At 53.9% G+C, this 19,802-nt stretch overlaps 1 protein-coding gene across 4 annotated transcripts in view; it reads right to left on the reverse strand.

Moving 5' to 3' along the window:
• SCNN1B (sodium channel epithelial 1 beta subunit) overlaps window positions 1,213–19,802 on the reverse strand; it is a 70,334-nt gene continuing 51,744 nt past the window's right edge. For all 4 annotated transcript variants that reach the window (XM_013989681.2, XM_021086475.1, XM_003357614.4 and 1 more), the window contains exons 5-13: window positions 10,697–10,800; window positions 9,582–9,745; window positions 9,160–9,276; window positions 6,348–6,465; window positions 5,401–5,476; window positions 5,251–5,308; window positions 3,958–4,019; window positions 2,376–2,451; window positions 1,213–2,077 (exon numbers count right to left, since the gene is read on the reverse strand). In XM_013989681.2, coding sequence (XP_013845135.1) covers window positions 1,697–2,077; window positions 2,376–2,451; window positions 3,958–4,019; window positions 5,251–5,308; window positions 5,401–5,476; window positions 6,348–6,465; window positions 9,160–9,276; window positions 9,582–9,745; window positions 10,697–10,800 — 1,156 coding nt within the window. In that variant the 3' untranslated portion in view covers window positions 1,213–1,696. The remainder of the gene's footprint in view (window positions 2,078–2,375; window positions 2,452–3,957; window positions 4,020–5,250; window positions 5,309–5,400; window positions 5,477–6,347; window positions 6,466–9,159; window positions 9,277–9,581; window positions 9,746–10,696; window positions 10,801–19,802) is intronic.

Consider the following 19,802-nt stretch of genomic DNA (forward strand, 5'->3'; position numbering starts at 1 on the left):
TCTGAGCGACAGTTGCCACCTACACCACAGCTGTGGCAATGTCAGGTCCTTAACCCACTGTGCTGGCCAGGGATGGAACATGCATCTGAGCACTGCGGAGACTCAAAGATCCCATTGCACCACAGTGGAAACTCCTCCTTCTTTGATAATGGCTCCCCAGTCTCCTTTGGGAAGCCATTAGGGTTGCCATATTTGGCAATTAATAATACAGGAAGTTCAGTTAAATTTTTATTTCAGAAAAACAATGCTTTTTAAAAATTTTATTTTAATTTTTAAAATTTTTTAATTTTGTGGTCTTTTTGTCATTTCAGCATATGGAGGTTCCCAGGCTAGGGGTCTAATCGGATCTGTAGCTGCCAGCCTATGTCAGAGCCAGAGCAACGCAGGATCCGAGATACATCTGCAACCTACACCACAGCTCTTGACAACACCGGATCCTCAACCCACTGAGAAAGGCTAGGGATTGAACCCACAACCTCGTGGTTCCTAGTCGGATTCGTTAACCACTGCGCCACGATGGGAACTCCTGATTTTTTTTAGTATCATATTACAATGTATGTGTGTCTACTGAAAAATTAATTTATCTAAAATTTAAATATAACTTGGTGGCTTGTATTTTACTGGCCACCCCTAGGAACCTTGTCCCCACCACCCTCAGACCCTGTGATTCCTTGGGAGGGCCAAGTGGCCTCAGGTGTGGGCAGAGTCTGACCAATCCTAGTAGCCTATCAGTCAGGCACACTGATTGGTTCAGAGACAGGCATGTGACCCACTCAGTAGCCAATGAGAGTCAGCCTGGGAACTTGCTGAGACAACTGGAAAAGAGGTGCTCTCAGGTAGCTGGGTTTGCTAAGCTAGAGAAGTGAGGTTGGAGTTGCAGGTGGCCCTTTGCTGCTGCAATGTAAGGAGGGGCTGCTGGGTAAGGCAGAGAGTGACAAGACTTCATATGAGCTGCTGGGGATGGTTTTGCTTAAACCAGTTTATTTCTCCTACCCTACCTCCTTCTCTCTGTTCTTGCAACCCAAGAAATAAGCTGGATGACACTGAAAAAGTCATAAAGCCACTGTTTCAGGGACAACTTGAAAGAGACTTTAGAAGTCACCAGCTGGGGCCTTTCCTTGGCCAGGCCCCGGCTCTCTAGTCAGTACAGATGCCCTTTCACTTGCAGAGATGCATCAGGGCTGCCCAGGTGGACAAAGAACAAAGCTAGACTCTGTGTTTTCTACTTTTATTTTCTAGAACAAAACGTGTGCCACCTGGCAGGGCCTCCGATGCCTGGTGTTCTCCCTGCTCCCCACCACTGCTGCCCTGAATAAACCCCAGTCAGCAGAGGCCAGGAAGGAAAAGAATGCTGATTCTGGGGACAGAAGGCATGGCCTCACCACTTGTTCATATCTGGGCAGATGGTGATTGGAGCAGTCTCGGAGCCTGGCCGGGGGCATCCCAGGCCAAGGGGCGGGTCAGGCTGCGGGTATGGACAGGAACACAATTCCCCCATCTGTACCAGCTCCGTGACCCCACAGAACCCTCTGCCTGGGACTGGCCAGGAGCTGCTGGCCTTTCCGTAGGGGAACCGGGACTCCGGCCTTGGGCACCCAACATCCCAGCCCCTGGGGGAGGGCATCACAAAATTGGCCAGTGATCTCAGCTGCTCGGGTCGGAAGTCTTGGGCTGCCCGGGATGGGTAGCGCAGGGTCTAGACGGCATCGCCCTCGCCGTCAGACTCAATGACGTCCAGGGGCTGCAGGCGCAGGGAGTCGTAGTTGGGGGGTGGGGTGCCGGGGATGGGCGGCGCTTGCTCTTGGACATAGGGCCCAGGGTCGGCGCTGGGCGCGGGCGTGTCGGGCTGGAAGCTGAAGTTGGTGTGGGCCTCTACCAGCTCGGCCACGGTGGGCGGCGGGCCGACGTAGCGAGCCTGGGCCCGCCTCTGCCGCAGGCTCTTGGCGAGGGCCACCAGCTTGATAATGGTGATCCACACGAAGTCAATGATGATCTCCGCGAACTCAATGAGGCACAGCACCGAGCCCCCCATCCAGAAGCCAAACTGGCCGCCCAGGTTCGACAGCAGCCAGACGATCTGTGGGGAGCAGGGGGCTGAGGGCCTGGCTGGGCTCAGGGGTCAGGAGTCCTGGGTCGGGGGTGGAGCTCGGGCCACTAATTCCTACCTCAAGCCCAGCCTGGCAGATGCCCATGAGTTGGGTTGTTTGACCGAGAAAGGGTTGGAAAGGGTGAGCATCTCAGCCCAGGGAGGTAAGCTGGGGCTGCTTAAGGGACCTTCCGAGTTCCTTGGTTGGGCTCAGGACCCTCCCCACCCTCAGGGTGCGGGGTGAGGGGGCTGCAGCCAGGGTGGAGGTGTCAGGAGCCCCCAGACTCACGTTATTGGCTGCTGACTCCTCAATGGTGCGGTAGTTGAATTCTTGGAAGTAGATGTTGAGCTTGACAATTCCCTGCCTGTGGGAGGCAGCAAGGGGGCTGGTACCCTCTTCCCGAGACACATACACACACATAAACACACACACACACACACACACGAAAGACAGCAATCCCCCGCCCCCAGCATCCCCCTGGCTCAAGCTTCTCACGTGCCCACTCCCAGGAGTGGTTTGGTCCAAATGAGAGCCCGGAAGGGCATCTCTGCCCAAAGGACCCTGGGGTCCAAGACAGGCCTGAGGATGGGCTCAGGGCTCCCCTCTTCCACTTCCACCCCGTGCACAGTTGACTCGGCAGAGGGTCCTAAGCTGGAAACAGGGGTGAGTAGCTGGGGAGGTGTCCCCCCTACACCTGATAGTCCTCAGATAGGCTCTGCTCACTCACACCTCCAGGCTCCTGCCAGGACATCTGGCTGCATCTTTTTTGGGGGGAGGGGGCTGCACTCGAGGCATGTGGAAGTACCCAGGCTAGCGGTCAAATCAGAGCTGTAGCTGCTGGCCTACGCCACAGCCACAGTGAGACCAGATCCGAGATGCATCTGCAACCTATACCACAGCTCATGGCCACCCTCTGAGCGAGGCCCAGGATTGAACCCACGTCCTCATGAATGGAACCCATGAGTTGGGTTCATTACCTCTGAGTCACGATGGGAACTCCCTGTTTGTCTGTCTGTCTTTCTTTCTTTCTTTCTTTCTTTCTTTCTTTCTTTCTTTCTTTCTTTCTTTCTTTCTTTCTTTCTTCCTGGCCATATCCATGACATGTGGAAGTTCCTGGACCAGGGACTGAACCTGCACCCTAGCAGCAACCCCAACCACAGCAGTGACAATGCCTGGTCCTTAACCCGCCGAGCCACCAGGAAACTCCCACTGCCTCTTCTCATTTGTTTGAAATAGTTCCTCCTCCTTCCCGGAGGATGAGCTCAAGAGTCACCTCCCTGTAGAGCCCTCCCTTATCTCTCAGGCAGAAGGAGCCCCCCTCCTGGCTGGGCTCTCATAGGGAGGGTCCTGTGCAGACCCCCCAGCAGCCTGAGCCCCGTTTGCCTATCTCTGTCCTCTAGCCTCAAACTTCCTGATCGTATGAACCTTGTGTCTGTCTTGTGCGCAATGCACGTTGTGTCGAATGGATGGAAAGATGGATGAATGGAAGGAGGGACAATGGCGGGATGAATGGGGGGCAGGATGAATGGGTGAGTGGGTTAGATGGATGGGAAGAATGGATGGTGGACGGGCGGGAGGGATGGATGATGGATAAATGGCTGGATGGGTACGTGCGCAAGGACTGGAGGCGGGGATGGGTAGATGAACAGGGGACAACAGATGGAAGCATAGGTTGCCCTCTCGGAAGTGTCAGGCGCTGAGCCTCCTTGGCTGGCCTCTCGTGCCCAGTGCTCCCTCTTTTAGGCTTGCTTCTGGATCTGGCCAGTGTGAGAAGGTGTCTGAGTATCTTCCCTCTATCCACGCTCCTCCCCGAAAGCCCTGGTTCCTTCTCTTTTCTGCCGTCCTCGGCCTTGCCAGACTCTAAGCTCACCTGCTCAAGGTGATGTTGGTGCTTTGGTCCCGCTCCTCAGACAAGACATGGAAAATCCAGTCCTGGAATGGGAAAAGACAGGTGCCCCCCAAAACCCCGTGACTGCAGCATCCCCTCCCAGTCCTGGGCTCTGCCACCAGGGGGAGGCAGACCACAGCCCTGTATCTTCCTGAAGCCCCCCTGGGGACCATGTTTTGGCACAGGGAGAAAGGGGACAGTGACAGGACAGGCGGTGACTGCCCTCTGGGGGAGAAGCCACTCAGGTCTTCAGACTCTCCCCAGTAGACCCAGCCGCCCTGCATCTGCTCTTTCCTTCCTCGGGCCCTGCCACTGGCTGGATCCTCCTCCCCAGCCCCTCCCAGCCTGGCTCAGCCTCATCCTCTAGTGTTGACTCCAATGTCACCTTTTTAGGGAGGTCTTCCCTGACTACCTGAACTAGCGTGGATTGCCCCAGGCACCCTCTCTTCATCCGCTTTACTTCCTAGGCGGCCACTTGAAATGATCTTATTTCCAAATATTGCCCGTCTCTCCACCTAGAACGTAAGCTTCGTAAAGGCAAAAGACGTCTGTCTTATTCACGCTGTGTGCTCAGCACAGTGCCTGGGGGGACACTGGTGGAAGGAAGTGGGGAGGGAGGGGAGGGAGGAAGGAACTCCTTTCTCTCTCTCTCCTTTTTTTTTTGCTTTTTAGGGCCACACCTGCGGCATATGAAGTTCCCAGGCTAGGGGTTGAATTGGAGCTACAGCTGCTGGCCTACACCACAGCTGTAGCAACACCGGATCTGAACCGCATCTTAGACCTACACCACAGCTCATGGCAACACCAGATGCTTAACCCACTGAGCGAGGCCAGGGATCCAACCCAAATCCTCATGGATTCTAGTCTGATTCGTTTGTGCTGTGCCACAACAGGAACTCTAGGAACTCTTTTCTTTTGTTGTTGTTGTTGTTGTTTTTTGTCTTTTTAAGGCCACACCTGCAGCACATGGAGGTTCCCAGGCTAGGGGTCCAATTGGAGCTGTAGCTGCCGGCCTACACCACAGCCACAGCAACTTGGGAACCAAGCTGCATCTGAGACCTACACCACAGCTCACGGCAACAGCGGATCCTTAACCCACTGAGCGAGGCCAGGGGAGGGAACCCACAACCTCATGGTTCCTAATCAGGTTCGTTAACTGCTGAGCCACAACCCGGAACTCCTTCAGGAACTCTTTTCTAAGGTTCCAAACTGCCTGCAGACCCACGCCCAGATGTAAGGGGGTCCAGCCAGGAGGGGGCCACTCCCCCCACTCACCTCGGAGGACTCAGAAGGCCAGTCGGCCATGGAGATGGTCATCTTGTACTGGGTGTCGCTGGAAGAGAGAAGGCAGCCTGTCGCTGTCCCTGCCTGCCCCGCCCTCCACATCGCGCCCCCCCAGCACCCGAGGCTCCAGGCTGGACTCACTTGCAGGACTCCTTGCAGACGTCAATGCAGGTCTCCCTCTGTGCCAGGCTCATGCGCAGGTCTGAGTAGCAATAGGCTGAACCGGAGGGGGGTGGGTGCGAGAGACTCTCAACCGGGTTTTCTGCGTTGAGCCTCAGGCCACCCCCCCCGACCCCCATCTCTAGTCTTTTTGACCCAGACATCACAACTGCAGCCCAGCAGGGTCAGAGCAGCTTTCCCTCGGCTTGTCACCCTGATCCTGGCCAGGAGGCCCAGGTGACAGGGTCACGTGGGAACGGAGGGGTGGTTGGAAGGGATAAAGTGTTCCCTCTTATCCCCACATTTTCTTCTTTCTTTCTTTCTGTCTGTCTCTTTATGTCTTTCTTTCTGTCTTTTTAGGGCCGTACCTGTGGCATATGGAGGATCCCAGGCTAGGGGTCTAAACGGAGCTGTAGCCGCCGGTCTACACCGCAGCCACAGCAATGCCAGATCCGAGCCGCGTCTGTGACCTACACCACAGCTCACCGCAATGCCGGATCCTTGACCCGCTGAGTAGGGCCAAGGATCGAACCTGCCTCCTCATGGATACTAGTCGGGTTTGTAACTGCTGAGCCACAACGGGAACTCCCATACATTTTCTGTCTTAAGAGGTGGTATGACTTTCTCTGCTGCTGACAACATCCATGGGGGTTTGGACTCTGGGCCTGAACCTCGGCTCGTTGTGAGCCCAGCGGGGCTCTTTGAGGCTTCAAGTCACAAGGATCGAGTCTCTCCCGAACACACATGCTTCAAAGGTACCCTTCATGGAGTCGAGGAATAGAGGGGAGCTGGGTTCCCCTGGGTGGGGGAGCCGGGGTGAGAAGGGCTGTGGACTGGAGCACATGGCCTGCCCCTCCCTTGTGCCCAGAGCCTTCGTGGGCCTTGGCTCTGCTGTCTAGGGGGCCCATCCCCGGGGACGCCCCACTCACCCCAGTCTGGGAACTCCTGGCTGTTGCAGTATTTCTCCCCGGGGGGCAGCGGGTACAGGTAGTGGCCACAGCTGCAGTGACGGATCATGTGCTCTTGGAAGCAGGAGCGAATACAGGCCTGAGGGTGGGGGGTGGTGCAGAGGGAACCAGACGTGACGGGTGATGTCCCCACACCAGCCTCCCCCCACCTTCCCGGGAAGGGCGCCCAGGGAGCTTGATGCCCAGGCCAGGGGGGCTGGGGGTGCTGGGAGAGGGGCCCCTCCTGCAGAGAAGTCCCGAGGTGGCTGAGCTGCCCCCCGTAGTTGGGGTGTAGCTGTCTTTCCCTGTTCCTGGCTCCTGCAGAGGGACTCAGGCCAGACCCCAGCTCTCAGAGGCTGGGGCCCCACCAATGACACAGGGAAGGGGGTGCTGGTTCCAACCCGAAAGTTTTAACTCTGAGATGGCTCTTGCCACGTGGAAAGACTCTTAAGGGAAGACAGGCTGGCCGGGTGCTCCCTCTCCCTGGAGGGAAATGCAGAGGGAAGGTGGGAAGGGTGATGGCTGAGTTGCTCAGAGAGCATGAAGGAGGAAGTGACATTCTACAGAATGTCCCCTGGGTGGGGGTGGGGGAGTGGGAAGAGTGAACTCAGGCCCCCATGGGCTTAGATGTGGTGAGTCTACTGGTACTGAGGTTTCGGGTCACCCTGACCTGGTTTCAGTCCACTCAGAAAGGAGCTATGTGTGGCCGTTCCCGCCGTGGCACAACGGGATCAGCAGCGTCTCTGCAGCGCTGGGACATGGGTTCGATCCCTGGCCCGGCACAGTGGGTTAAGGATCCCATGTTGCCGCAGTTGTGGCATAAGTTGAAACTGGGGCTTGGATCTGATCCCTGGCCTGGGAACTCCATATGCTAGGGGTGGCAAAAAAAAAAAAAAAAAAAAAAAAGGAAAATAATAAAAATAAATAAAATAAAATTCTTAAAAAAAAAGAAAGAAAAAGAAAGGGGCCTGGGGCCAGCCCTTAGGCTCTGCCCCTCCGTTTACTCCTGTGGCTCCTGTCGGCTGAGGTGGGAGCTCAGCTTAGCGCAGGGGGCTCAGCGAGCGCTTGCTCCTGTCTCTGCTGCCTGGTTTCCCCAGTCCGGCCCCTGGACGACTCTCACCCTTGCTGGCTCCCTCCACCCCTCTCAGGGCTGCCTCACCCTCAGGGCAGGTGCCCGCATCTTTCCCCGCACTCCGCCTGCCTGCGGCTTCCCAGGCTGGCGCATCCTGCCCTTTGCTCTCCCTGGCAGAGCTCCTGGTGGGCACAGCCAGGAGGAGCTGGTCCAGGGTAAGGCCACGGGCAACAGGGAGCACTGACTTTGGGCAAACCTTGCTGGCTGTCTCATCTGCTGTTTTGTTTTTTGTTTTTGTCTTTTTGCCCTTTCTAGGGCCGCTCCCACGGCATATGGAGGTTCCCAGGCTAGGGGTCCAATCGGAGCTGTAGCCACCAGCCTACACCACAGCCATAGCAACGCAGATCCGAGCTGCGTCTGCAACTGACACCACAGCTCACGGCAACGCCGGATCCTTAACCCACTGAGCAAGGCCAGGGATCGAACTCGCACCCTCGTGGTTCCTAGTCGGATTTGTTAACCACTGAGCCACGACAGGAACTCCTGTCTCATTTGGAAAGTAGGAGTTCTTTCCAGGGCCCGATGGAGTCTAGGGTGGAGGTGATGGGGGGTGGGGGGAGCAGGTGGGCAGAGCACCTGACTGGGACATGGGTCTTTGCCAAGTTCTCCGGCCAGAGAACTGAGGTCTTTCTGGAATGAAGTCTTCTGGGCCTCCTTCACTGTAGGGTGTGCTCCCCATGTCCCTGTGCTGCCTTGTCTGTCCATCTGTCCCTGAAGAGGCTCTGAGGATTCCCCCAGTTCTCCATCCCAAGAGGGTCTGAGTGTGGGGTGCATGGGGTCCGCTGGACGGAGTGGGCAGGCAGGTGGGCATGGGAGAAAGTGGGTTTCCATGATTCAGGCAAAGGGGGAAACCACACCCTGCTCGGCGGGGCACTCAGACACAGAGCCAGGCACTGGGCTGCCCTCGTTATGCCTCAGTTTCCTTGGCTGCTAAGGCAGACCGGGCTGGGCAGAAAACATGCCAGCCAGTGGTCATTGCGGTCACCTTTGCAAGATTCAGTCTGTCTTCTCCACTGGGGCCAGGCCTCTGGGGCTGACCTTGGAGATCAGGACAAGAGGGCAGTCCCTCTCATTCCGCTGCAGCAAGAGGGATCGAGGCCAGATACAAAGAGGGACTTCTCAGGTACATCGATGAGGCATTTGGATGGGGGTCTGTGGACCCCAATTTCATCATTTCTAATAATAGTATCTGTATCTTAGGGTTGTCGTGAGGATGAAATGACTTAATATATATACATAAAGCACTTGAAACACTGCCTGCCCAGCACCTGATAAGCCTGTTATTAATAGTATATTAATAAATGCTTATAACAAATAGATACTAAATGCTATCATTAGCGTATTAATAAATGCTAACAATAATGAATAATTATTGTTAGTATATTATTGCCTCATGGGGGTATCGAAAGGATCAAATGATGTAATCTTTATAAAACACACACACACACACACACACACATGCAGGGGAGACCCCAGAGTGAGAGCCCTATCACCCAGGGCATCTTCAAGGTCACTCTTGCCCAAGTGGGGACCAGGACTAGACTGGCTCTCTGGCCCCCAGGGCACCCTGTGGTCACAGAGATCCAGCAGAGCCAGCCTCAGGGGTTGGGCCAGGTAGATGTGGATGGGGCCCTAGGGTCATAGGCTGCCTGGGCTTCCCACCTGAATGGAATAGGTGGTGTTGTAGTCACCGTAGTTGCTGTAGAGGTTTTGAATGGGGACGTCGGAACCATTCATGGTGCACTGGCTGTAGGGCTCGCCCTTCCGCTCCAGCTTGTCCTATGTTCAGAGAGATTATTGGTGGGCCCCTGGTTGCCCCTAGGAAGCCCCCTCTGTTCCCCCCTCCCATCAAGCACGCAGGTCTAGGGGAGGCTGATGCTGCGAGGGGATGGAGGGTCGCGTTCCCAGCAGGTGCCAGAGGGGGCGGCGCTCATCTTCCCTCCAGGCATGGCTCCTGAGCAGGGTTCTAGCCCGGAGGCCAGGCAGGAGTTGGTGGTGAGGTTGTCCAGGGTTTGGGGAGGCCCAGACCCCCTCCCCTGAGGTCAGTACTAAGTAGGGGAGCTGCCCTTGGGCTGCGACCGTACCACCAGCACCCCGATGGACGTCTCTGTCCCCGACATGGCGTAGATGCCCTCGTCTTTGATGAAGGGGAAGGACCTCTGCTCGTGCAGCATCAGCCGGACGCCGCCCGTGGACGTGAGGAAGGGCACGTAGTCTTTCTGGCCCATGTCCAGGATCAACTTCAGGCCTGAGGGTAAGGTGGGGCTGAGAGAGCCGTCTGAGCTCGCTCCCCCAGGCTGAGGGGAGACCTACCACCCACCTGTCCAAGCTCCCTCCCGCCAAGGGCACCTCCTGGGATTTGCACAGGATGCTGGCTCGGCTTCGGGAAAATCCAGATGTCTTGCCTTCTCTAAGGCCCCCATCCTAGGCCACATCACCATGGATCTCCTCGCTGGGTTCCTTTTGCCCCTTCCCTGCCCCCCATGTCTCCTTTCCATATGGCAGCCAGATCCGGGGGGCACAGCGCAGGCAGCCACGCCTTACACCCCACGGGTGCTCATTCTTTCCACTCACCCCCTTAGCTGCTCCGGCTCCTTCCTGCGGCGGGGCCTTTGGGAGGCTCCTCCTTCCTTCTGGAATGCTCCTCCACCCTCACCTTTCACCTAGAAGCTCCTGCTCTTCCTTCAGGTCTCAGCCCAAGTGTCACTTCCTCCAGAAGCCTTCCCTGACTACCTACGCGGGGTCTTGGGATCTGAGTTTTACGCTCTGGAATTTGCCTTTGAAGTACCTGCCTCACTCTTGAGAGTCTCCTTTTCTTTGTATTTATTTTTCTTTCTAGGGCTGCACCTGCGGCACATGGAAGTTCCCAGACTAGGGGTGGAATCGGAGCTTCAGGTGCCAGCCTACACAACAGCCACAGCGACGTGGGATCCGAGTTGAGGCTGAGGGCTTCCTTGGGCACCAAGCTGATGGCTTCCTCGCTTTGCTCATCAATAAAATGGGCACATCCGTCGCTACCCCAGGGATTTATGAGTGCTGGGGGTGAGGGGATGCTGACAAGGGGGCTGACCCAGCACACACACACACACACACACACACACACACACACACACCCCACACGCCACACACACACAGAGCCCACCCCGCCATGAGGATTTAAAGCCTCAGGGGTCTGATCCAAGGATTAACCAAAATTTACCAAACTCAGCTCCAGGGTTGGCTGAAGGGAGGGCCTTCTCCTTCATGCCCCAGTTGAAGATGTAACAGTTGCCATAATCCGGGTGGAAGATGGGGGTGAAGTTCCTGAAAGAAACACCATAGGCTGGAGGGCAGGACCCAGCCCCACCCCAGCTGATGCAGCCCCTGACTACATCCAGGGCTCCTGGCAGAGGGGAGCTGGTAGATTCCAGCTCAGAGAGGCTTGGGAGGACAGGGGTGAGCTGCAGATCATCCAACCCATCGCTCCCCAATCCCCCTGCCTCCCCTGAGAGGAGATTCCCAGACTCCCTGGGGCAAGAGGGTTGGAGGGAGTCTCTCTGGGATGGAGCCCAGGCTCTCTGGCTTAGCCATGAATTAGGAAAAGAGGTTTCTTTGATGTTTTCATCTGTCTCAGCTACAAGGTCTTCTAACTCATGGGATAAGTTGAATGACACCCGCCCTCCAAAAGCCGTGTCCATGTCCACACCCCAGGGACCTTATTTGGAAAAGTGGTCTTTCCAGAGGTAATTAAGGATCTTGAGATCAGCCTAGATTATCCATGTGGATCCTCAATCCAACCACAAGTGTTCTTACAAAAGACAGAAGAGGAGACACAGATGCAGAGGAGACGGCCACGTGAAGATGGAGGCAGAGACTGGAGATACACAGACAGAAGCCAAGGGACACCTGAGCCCACCAGATGCTAGAAGGGGCAAGAAAGGCTTCTCCCTTGGAGCTTTTGGAGGGAGCCTGTTCCTGTGAATACCTTCATTTCTGCCTTCTAGCCTCCTCTGTGAAAGAATAAATTTCTGTTGTGTTAAGCCACCCAGTTGTGGTCATTTGTTACAACAGCGGCAAGAAGCTAATACAGATTATAGGAATACGAGGGCAGCTCTAGGCTGTGTTTGTTCCAAGGATCTGGCAGAATCCAGACAGCTGGGCTTGTCTGGGAACCTTGGGAACTCAGGTAAAAAGGGAAGTGGGGAGTTCCCGTCGTGGCGCAGTGGTTAACGAATCCGACTAGGAACCATGAGGTTGCGGGTTCGGTCCCTGCCCTTGCTCAGTGGGTTAACGATCTGGCGTTGCCGTGAGCTGTGGTGTAGGTTGCAGACTCGGCTCGGATCCCGCGTTGCTGTGGCTGTGGCGTAGGCCGGTGGCTACAGCTCCGATTCAACCCCTAGCCTGGGAACCTCCATATGCCGAGGGAGCGGCCCAAGAAATAGCAACAACGACAAAAGACGAAAGACAAAAGACAAAAAAAAAAAGGGAAGTGGCTGGAGATAGAAGGTCAGAAGGTGTGCGTTAAGGAGCTCCCGTGTAGCTCAGTGGTTAATGAACCCGATTAGCATCCATGAAAATGAGGGCTCGATCCCTGGCCTCGATCAGTGGGCTGGGGATCCGGTGTTGCCGTAAGCTGTGGTGTAGGTTGAAGATGCGGCTAGGATCCCGTGTGGCTGTGGCTGTGGTGTAGGCTGGCAGCTATAGCTCTGATTGAACTCCTAGCCTGGGAACTTCCATATGCCATAAGTGTGGCCCTAAAAAGAAAAAAAAAGGGTTCCGGTTTCATCCAGCTAACAATTGAAGAGGGAGTGGTAGAATTAGAGGATCATCATCTTGCAACCCCCCCACCCCCAAGTTTTGGGGGGCTGGGCAATGGTGGACCGGAGGAACCAATGATGTATGGGTCCTGATGGAAGAGCACAGGCTGCCCAGGAAGTAGCTTTGCCAACCAACCAACCAACCAACCAACCAACCAACCAACCAACCAAACAACAACAACCAAATCCCAGCCCTGGAGTTCCCCATTGGCTTAGTGATTAAGGATCCAGCATTGTCACTTGTGTGGCACAGGTTCAATCCCTGGCCTGGGAACTTCTGGCCACGGCCAAAAAACCCAAACCAACCCATCCCTCCCCAACCCCCAAATCCCAGCCCTGAACAGGTTTAAGCATCTGTCTCTAACTACTATTGACAGCAGGTACTAGAGAACGTGGAACAAGTTCACGGACACCACAGAGAGTCAGTCGGCAAAATCCAGATGCCACAGGGTAAATAACGCGGTTTCTTCCAAAATGAATCGTGCGAGAAGAAATAGCATTTAAAATGTCTTTCGAGGAGTTCCCGCTGTGTCAAAGTGGGTTAAGAATCCGACTGCAGGAGTTCCTGTCGTGGCTCAGTGGAAATGAATCTGACTAGGAACCATGAGGTTGTGGGTTTGATCCCTGGCCTTGCTCAGTGGCTTGAGGATCTGGCGTTGCTGTGAACTGTGGTGTAGGTCACAGACCCAGCTCGGATCTGAAGTTGCTGTGGCTGTGGTGTAGGCCTGCGGCTGTAGCTCTGATTTGACCCCTAGCCTGGGAACCTCCATATGCCTTGGGTGCAGCTCCCCCCTAAAAAAAAATCCAACTGCAGCAGCTTGGGTTGCTGCAGAGGTTCGGGTTTGATCCCCAGCCCAGTGCAGTTGCTGCACCTGTGGCGTAGGTCGAAGCTGTGGCTTGGATTCAATCTCTGGCCTGGGAAATTTTGTAGGCTGGGGGTGCAGCCATAAAAAAGATGTCTTTTGATTTTTTTGTTTGTTTGTTTTTTGCTTTTTAGGGGCGCACCTGGGGCATATGGAGGTTCCTAGGCTAGGGCTCTAATCAGAGTTACAGCTGCCGGCCTATGCCACAGCTACAGCCATGCCAGATCTGAGCCACATCTGCAACCTACACTACAGCTCACGGCAACACCGGATCCTTAACCCACTGAGCAAGGCCAGGGATCGAACCCGCAACCTCATGGCTCCTAGTCGGATTTGTTTCTACAGCGCCATGACGGGAACTCCTTTTTTTTTTTTTTTTTTTTGCTTTTTAGGGTCTTTTGATGTTTTTATATTGTTTCTCTTATTTTATTAAAAACAAAAAGGAAACGGGACTCCATGCAGCAAAGACTGCAGACCTCCCCGCCCCCCCCAAACGTGCTTCTTTCTAAGCTTTCTGTTCCACTCTGTGCCCTGAGCAATGGTCACCGGCCAGGCTTGGGCTGATGACGTCTGTATATATACGTTCCCACCTGTCATCCTCACATGACCCCAGGAGGTCAGCTGCCGTCTGTTCCCATGTGCTCAGATCAGGAGGCCGCCCCCTCTAACTTTGGTCTCACTGTCTGTGTGGGCCCAAGGGAGGCTGTGAAACCCGAGCTGGGAGCTGACCCTGCCCAGCACGTGTGGGCTGCTTCCTCCACCTCTGGGCTTCAGGGTCCTCCACGCTGGGAAGGAAATCTGGACGAAACCGCCTTTATCCGCCTGACAAACACTGACGGCGGTGGGCACGTGGGTGGAGCCCCCGAGGCCCACCAGACCGTCCTGCCCTCGAAGCTCAGAAGCTCACGGCGTGGAGGGATGACACGGAGCCGTGTTGCACTAATTCTTTTTCCAAAACGTGTCTCTGGCCTCTGCCCGCCTTCTTCTGTCACTAAAGCTCCCAGCCTGGTCGGGGGCCACCAGCACCTCCCACCTGGATTCCTGCAGGCGCCTCAGCCTCCCTTCTTGCTCCCTTACAATATCATCCTCCTGCACAGGGCGATTGCTTAAATTGTGAATCACCCCATGGCATGTCCCTGCCAGAACCTTCCAGAAGCTTCTTGCTGCTCCCAGAATGAAGTGCAAAGGCCCCGCCTGGTTGTCTCCCCCTTGTTTGTTTATCCTCCAGAGACATTCCACCCTGTTGCCAAATGCCAGGCCTGCGGCTCCTTGTGCCGGCAATATACTCCGAGCTGCTTTTTGCATTATTGAATTTCTCCTCATCCTTCAGGTTTTGTTGCTCTGGGATGATGCCTGACCTCCCGGGCCAAGGTCACTACCCCGTTAGATACTTGATCCTTTCTACCCGCTTATTCCCTTGACGGCATGCATCAAAAGCTGAAATCATCTTCTTGATTTATTTTTTGAGGGCCGCACCCACAGCTTATGGAAGCTTCTAGGCTAGGGGTCCAATCAGAGCTGCAGCTGCCGGCCTGCGCCACAGCCACAGCCACACCAGATCCAGGCTGTGTCTGTGACCCACACCACAGCTTGCGGCAATGCCGGATCCTTCACCCACTGCATGGAGCCAGGGATCAAACCTGTGTCCTCAGGGATATTAGTCAGATCCACTACCACTGAGCCACAGCGGGAGCGCCATCTTCTTGATTTATTTGCTGACTTATCAGCTGCTTCTTGCTTAGAGCATCATCTCAGGGAAGGCAGCGGTCTGTCTGGAAGGAGAAAGATCTCTGAGGCCACGAGCTCAGGCCTGGGAGCCAGGCTGCCTGAATTTGAATTCTAGCTCCGTCCCGGACAAGCCGGTGAGCTCAAGGAAGTTACTTCACCTCTCTGTGCCTCGTCTCCTCGCCTGTAACCCCAGGGTAATAACAGCACCCACCTGAAAGGGCTGAGGGTTGGAAGCCAAGCACACTAAATACTGAACAAACTCACCCCTTTGGCCCTCGCTAAACAGACACTCAGTAAATATTTGTTGGATAAATTATAATATGCGATAAGAGTCAACAGCGATCAGCTGGAGAAGTGGGGGTGGAGGGCTGGGGAGTGGGCCAGGGAAGGGTTCTTGGAGGAGATGAGACCTGAGCTGAGACTTGAACGATAAGCAAGCCGAGCCTCGGGGGAAGGGAAGGAGAACGGACACTTGGGGGAAGAAGCAGCTTTGGGCGCCCGATGGAGCGTCTGTCCTGTGTGGGATGAGGGCTGTGGCCACAGCGAAGGTGTGGAGCGGGCCAGACCAGCTCTAGCCGGGCAGGCCCTGCTCTGGAGGGAGAGACCCCGCCCCAGGGGCGTGGGGACACAGTGTGCTTAAGGAACAGTGGGGACATGGACAGCCCAGGAGGGCGAGGCCAGCTCCCCTCCTGTCCTGAGCTGCACACTGAGCCTTGCCAACTATTTGCTTGTTGATAATATTCTTTACTTGGAGAGGGTGCTTCCAACACCGGCCACCGCCGGCTCCAGAGCTGGGCATTTTCCTCCAAAAACCTTCCTGCTCGGCGCTGAGACAGAGACCAGCAAGCCTCCAGAAAGGACTGGGAAACACAGCATCCTAGCAGCAAGCAGTATAACAACAGCGGTACTGTGTGGAAGGCTTCCCAGGGCAGAACCAAGCTAGCCAATTCCCGAAGCTACACCACCACCAATAAATAAACGGTTGGATCTTGGTTTATAAATACCATTCGCCAAGCAAAGGGAATGGGGCCCCTTGGAGCAATGACTGATGCTGGGAGTGGAGCATCTTATGATGCCAGAAAGTTAAGGGTAACTTCTTAAAAAAGAAATAAATGGAGTTCCCTTCATAGCTCAGTGGTAACGAACCGGACTGGCATCCGTGAGGGTGCGGGTTCGATCCCTGGCCTCACTCCGTGGGTTAAGGATGCAGGGTTGCTGTGAGCTGTGGTGTAGGTTGCAGATGCGGCTCGGATCCTGAGTTGCTCTGGCTGTGGCGTAGGTCAGCAGCTGTAGCTCCAATTCGAGCCCTAGCCTGGGAACTTCTAGATATATATATATGCCACAGGTGCAGCCCTAAAAGGCAAAAAATAAATAAGTAATAAATAAAAAATAAAGGGATGGGGCCATGTCAAAGGGACGCAGGAGCCAACTGAAGGAGCCCTCATTGGCCAAAGCTGGAAGAATTTGAGGAAGAAAATTGGAGTTCCTGTTGTGGCTCCGCAGGTTAAGAATCCGACTAGTGTCCACGAGGAGGTGGGTTTGTTCCCTGGCCTCTCTCTGTGCGTTAAGGATTTGGTGTTGCTGCAAGCGGCAGCAGAGGTTGCAGATGCAGCTCGGATCTGGTGTTGCCCGGGCTGTGATGTAGGCTGGCAGGTGCAGCTTCCATTTGACCCCGAGTCTGGGAACTTCCATATGCTGCAGGTGCAGCTATAAAAAGAAAAAAAAAAAAAACAAAAACGGTGTGGTATTGGATTACAACCCAAACACACATGAGCCCACAGTGGTGTGAATAAATGATTGAATAAATAAACACACGGAGAAGCGATGAATCTGCCTTCCAGAAGAATTTCAAATCGCATATGTTTCCCTCTCCAGGAGAGATGGAATGTATCCCTCCTTTCCCCACGCACCACCTCAACTCCCACACCCCGGTCTCCCCCCAACCCACCCTGAGTATAGGCTGAACTTTAGGGACGTGCTTCCCTATGGAGCCTGGGTGGGGAAAGTGGTTACCCTGCAGCAGAGGAGCCCAACACGCCAGACCTTAACCAAAGGAGGAAGATCAATGTCACGGCTGGGGACGTGAGGCCAACACGTACCCCCAGTAGGATGCAACGAAGAGGGCGGCTTACCTCTGTGCTTGTTCCCCACATCCATCCCACGTTATAAGCCTAAAGCAAGGGCTTTCTCTAAAACACCCGACCAGTGCTCTGAAACGGTCAAGCTCATCCAACACCAAGGAGAAAGTGTCACAGCCAGAGGAGCCTAAGGGGACATGATAACTAACAGCAACGTGGTCTCCCGGATGGAATCCTGAACAGGAAAAGTCACCAGGAAAAACTGACCAAATTTAAACAAAGCGTTGTTTATTTAAGGGTGATGCGCTCACGTGGGTTTCTTTTTTCTTTTCTTTTTCCTTTTCTTTTTTCTTTTTTTTTTTTTAGGGCTGCACCTGTGGCATATGGAAGTTCCCAGGCTAGGGGTCGAATTGGAGCTGTAGTCGCTGGTCTATACCACAACCACAGCAATGGGGGATCTCAGCCGCATCTGAGACCTACACCAGAGCTCACAGCAACGCTGGATCCGGACCCACTGAGGGAAGCCAGGGATCGAACCTGCGTTCTCATGGATACTAGGCAGGTTTGTTACCACCGCACCACCATGGGAACTCCTGTTTTTTTGTTTTAAGGGCCACACCTGTGGCATATGGAGGTTCCCAGGCTAGGGGTTGAATTGGAGCTGCAGCTGCCGGCCTACCCACAGCCATAGCAACACCAGATCTGAGCCACATCTGTGACTTATGCGGCAGCCTGCAGCAACGCCAGATCCTTAACCCACTGAGTGAAGCCAGGGATCAAACCCATATCCTCACAGAGGTGTTATGCTGGGTTCTTAACCCACTGAGCCACAATGGGAACTCCCATGTTGGTTTCTTAGTTTTGACAAATTATGACGGCAATGTAAAATATGGATGCTAGGGGGAGCTATTGAGGAAGGAGCTCTGTGTACTATCTCTGCAACTTTTCTATAAAAGTATTCACAATAGGAGTTCCCATCAGGTGCAATGGTTAATGAATGCGACTAGGAACCATGAGGTTGCGGGTTCGATCCCTGGCCTTGCTCAGTGGGTTAAGGATCCAGCATTGCCGTGAGCTGTGGTGTAGGTTGAAGACATGGCTCGGATCCCAGGTTGCTGTGGCTGTGGTGTAGGCTGGCAGCTATAGCTCCGATTCAACTCCTAACCTGGGAACCTCCATACGTCTTGAGTGCAGCTCTAAAAAGCAAAAAAAAAAAAAAAAAAAAAAAAAAAAAGTTTATTTTTAAAATGCTCGTATAGTTCTTGCCAGGTGTTAAGTATTATTTGAAACACATTAACTCTGTTAACACATGTAATCCCCATAATAGCCCTATGAGGGCGTTTCACTAGCCCCATTTTCCAGATGAAAAAACTGAGGCACAGAGAGGCTAGTAGCATGCCCAACAACACACAGAGCTGGCATTCAAATCCAGGCCGCGTGGTGTTAGGATCCAAATGGGGCTCATATGTTCCTAAAACTGCAGCGGCTGTGTCTTGAGCATTGGCTCTACACGAAGGGGAGTGGATGGAGTTGGCAACAGAGTGAGTACGCCGTAGTGCCTGGAGCCCAGCATGGGGAAGGCAGAGGGAGGCCCGTGTCCTCCGGCACTGAATCTGAGGCTGATTCAGAGAGGCAGGTGACCAGTTGGCTGTGAGAGTGAGAAGGAGCATGGAGACCGGTAGACTAGGATTTCCGTGCCAAGTGCCTGGAAAAATAGGCTTGGGAGGGGCAGGAGGGGTGGGGTGGGGAGGAAAGATGTTGGTTTTGATTTCTGATGAGGTGGTGAAGTGACGCAGGGTGGCCCTGGCCCACACTGCCACCTCTGCCACTCACCGGCTGCGTGACCTCAGAGATGTTGCTTAACCTCTCTGGGCCGTGGTTGCATCATATAAAATGTGGAGAAATAAGAGTACCTTTCTCACGCGCTTGCTGCCAGGGTTAAACTGATCTTATACACGTAAAGTGCTAAGAATAGTGCCTTCCGTGCCACAGCCACAGCCACATCAGAAGGGCTCAATAAATGTTAGCATCCTTATTACAGAATGTGCCTTGTCAACTGTGAGTTTAATGAGAGTAATGCTGAGTCTAGCCCTTGTCAGCCTGTCATGCACATTAACTCATTTAATATTCACAGTAACCCTGTAGGGAGTTCCTGTTGTGGCTCAGCAGTTAAGGAATCTGACTAGCAACAATGAGGATGCAGGTTTGATCCCTGGCCTCGCTTAGTGGGTTAAGGATCCAGCATTGCCATCAGTGCAGGTTGCAGATGCGGCTCAGATCCTGTGTTGATATGACCTCTAGCCTGGGAACCTCCATGTGCCGTGGGTACAGCCCCCAAAAGCAAAAAAAAAACCCCAACAAATCCTGTAGCGTAGGTGCTGTTATTACCTATTTTATGGAGGAGGAAAAGGAACGCATATCAAGGTTAAGAAACTTGTTCAGTACAACCACTATGGAAAACAATATGGAGGTTCCTTGGAAAACTAAATTTAGAACCACCATATGATCCAGCAATCCCACTCCTGGGCATCTATCCAGTCAAAACTATAATTCAGAAAGATACATGTTCATTGCAGCACTATTCACAATAGCAAAGACATGGAAACAACCATAATGCCCATCAACAGATGAATAGATTAAGAAGATGTGGTACATATACACAATGGAATATTACTCAGCCATGAAAAATAAAGAAATGATGCCATTTACAGCAACATGGATGGAACTAGAGATTCTCATACTAAGTGAAGTAAGTCAAAAAGAGAAAGACAAATACCATATGATATCACTTATATGTGGCATCTAAAATACGGCACAAATGAACTTATCTACAGAAAAAA

Source organism: Sus scrofa, chromosome 3 (genome assembly GCF_000003025.6).
Source record: "Sus scrofa isolate TJ Tabasco breed Duroc chromosome 3, Sscrofa11.1, whole genome shotgun sequence".
NCBI lineage: Eukaryota > Metazoa > Chordata > Mammalia > Artiodactyla > Suidae > Sus > Sus scrofa.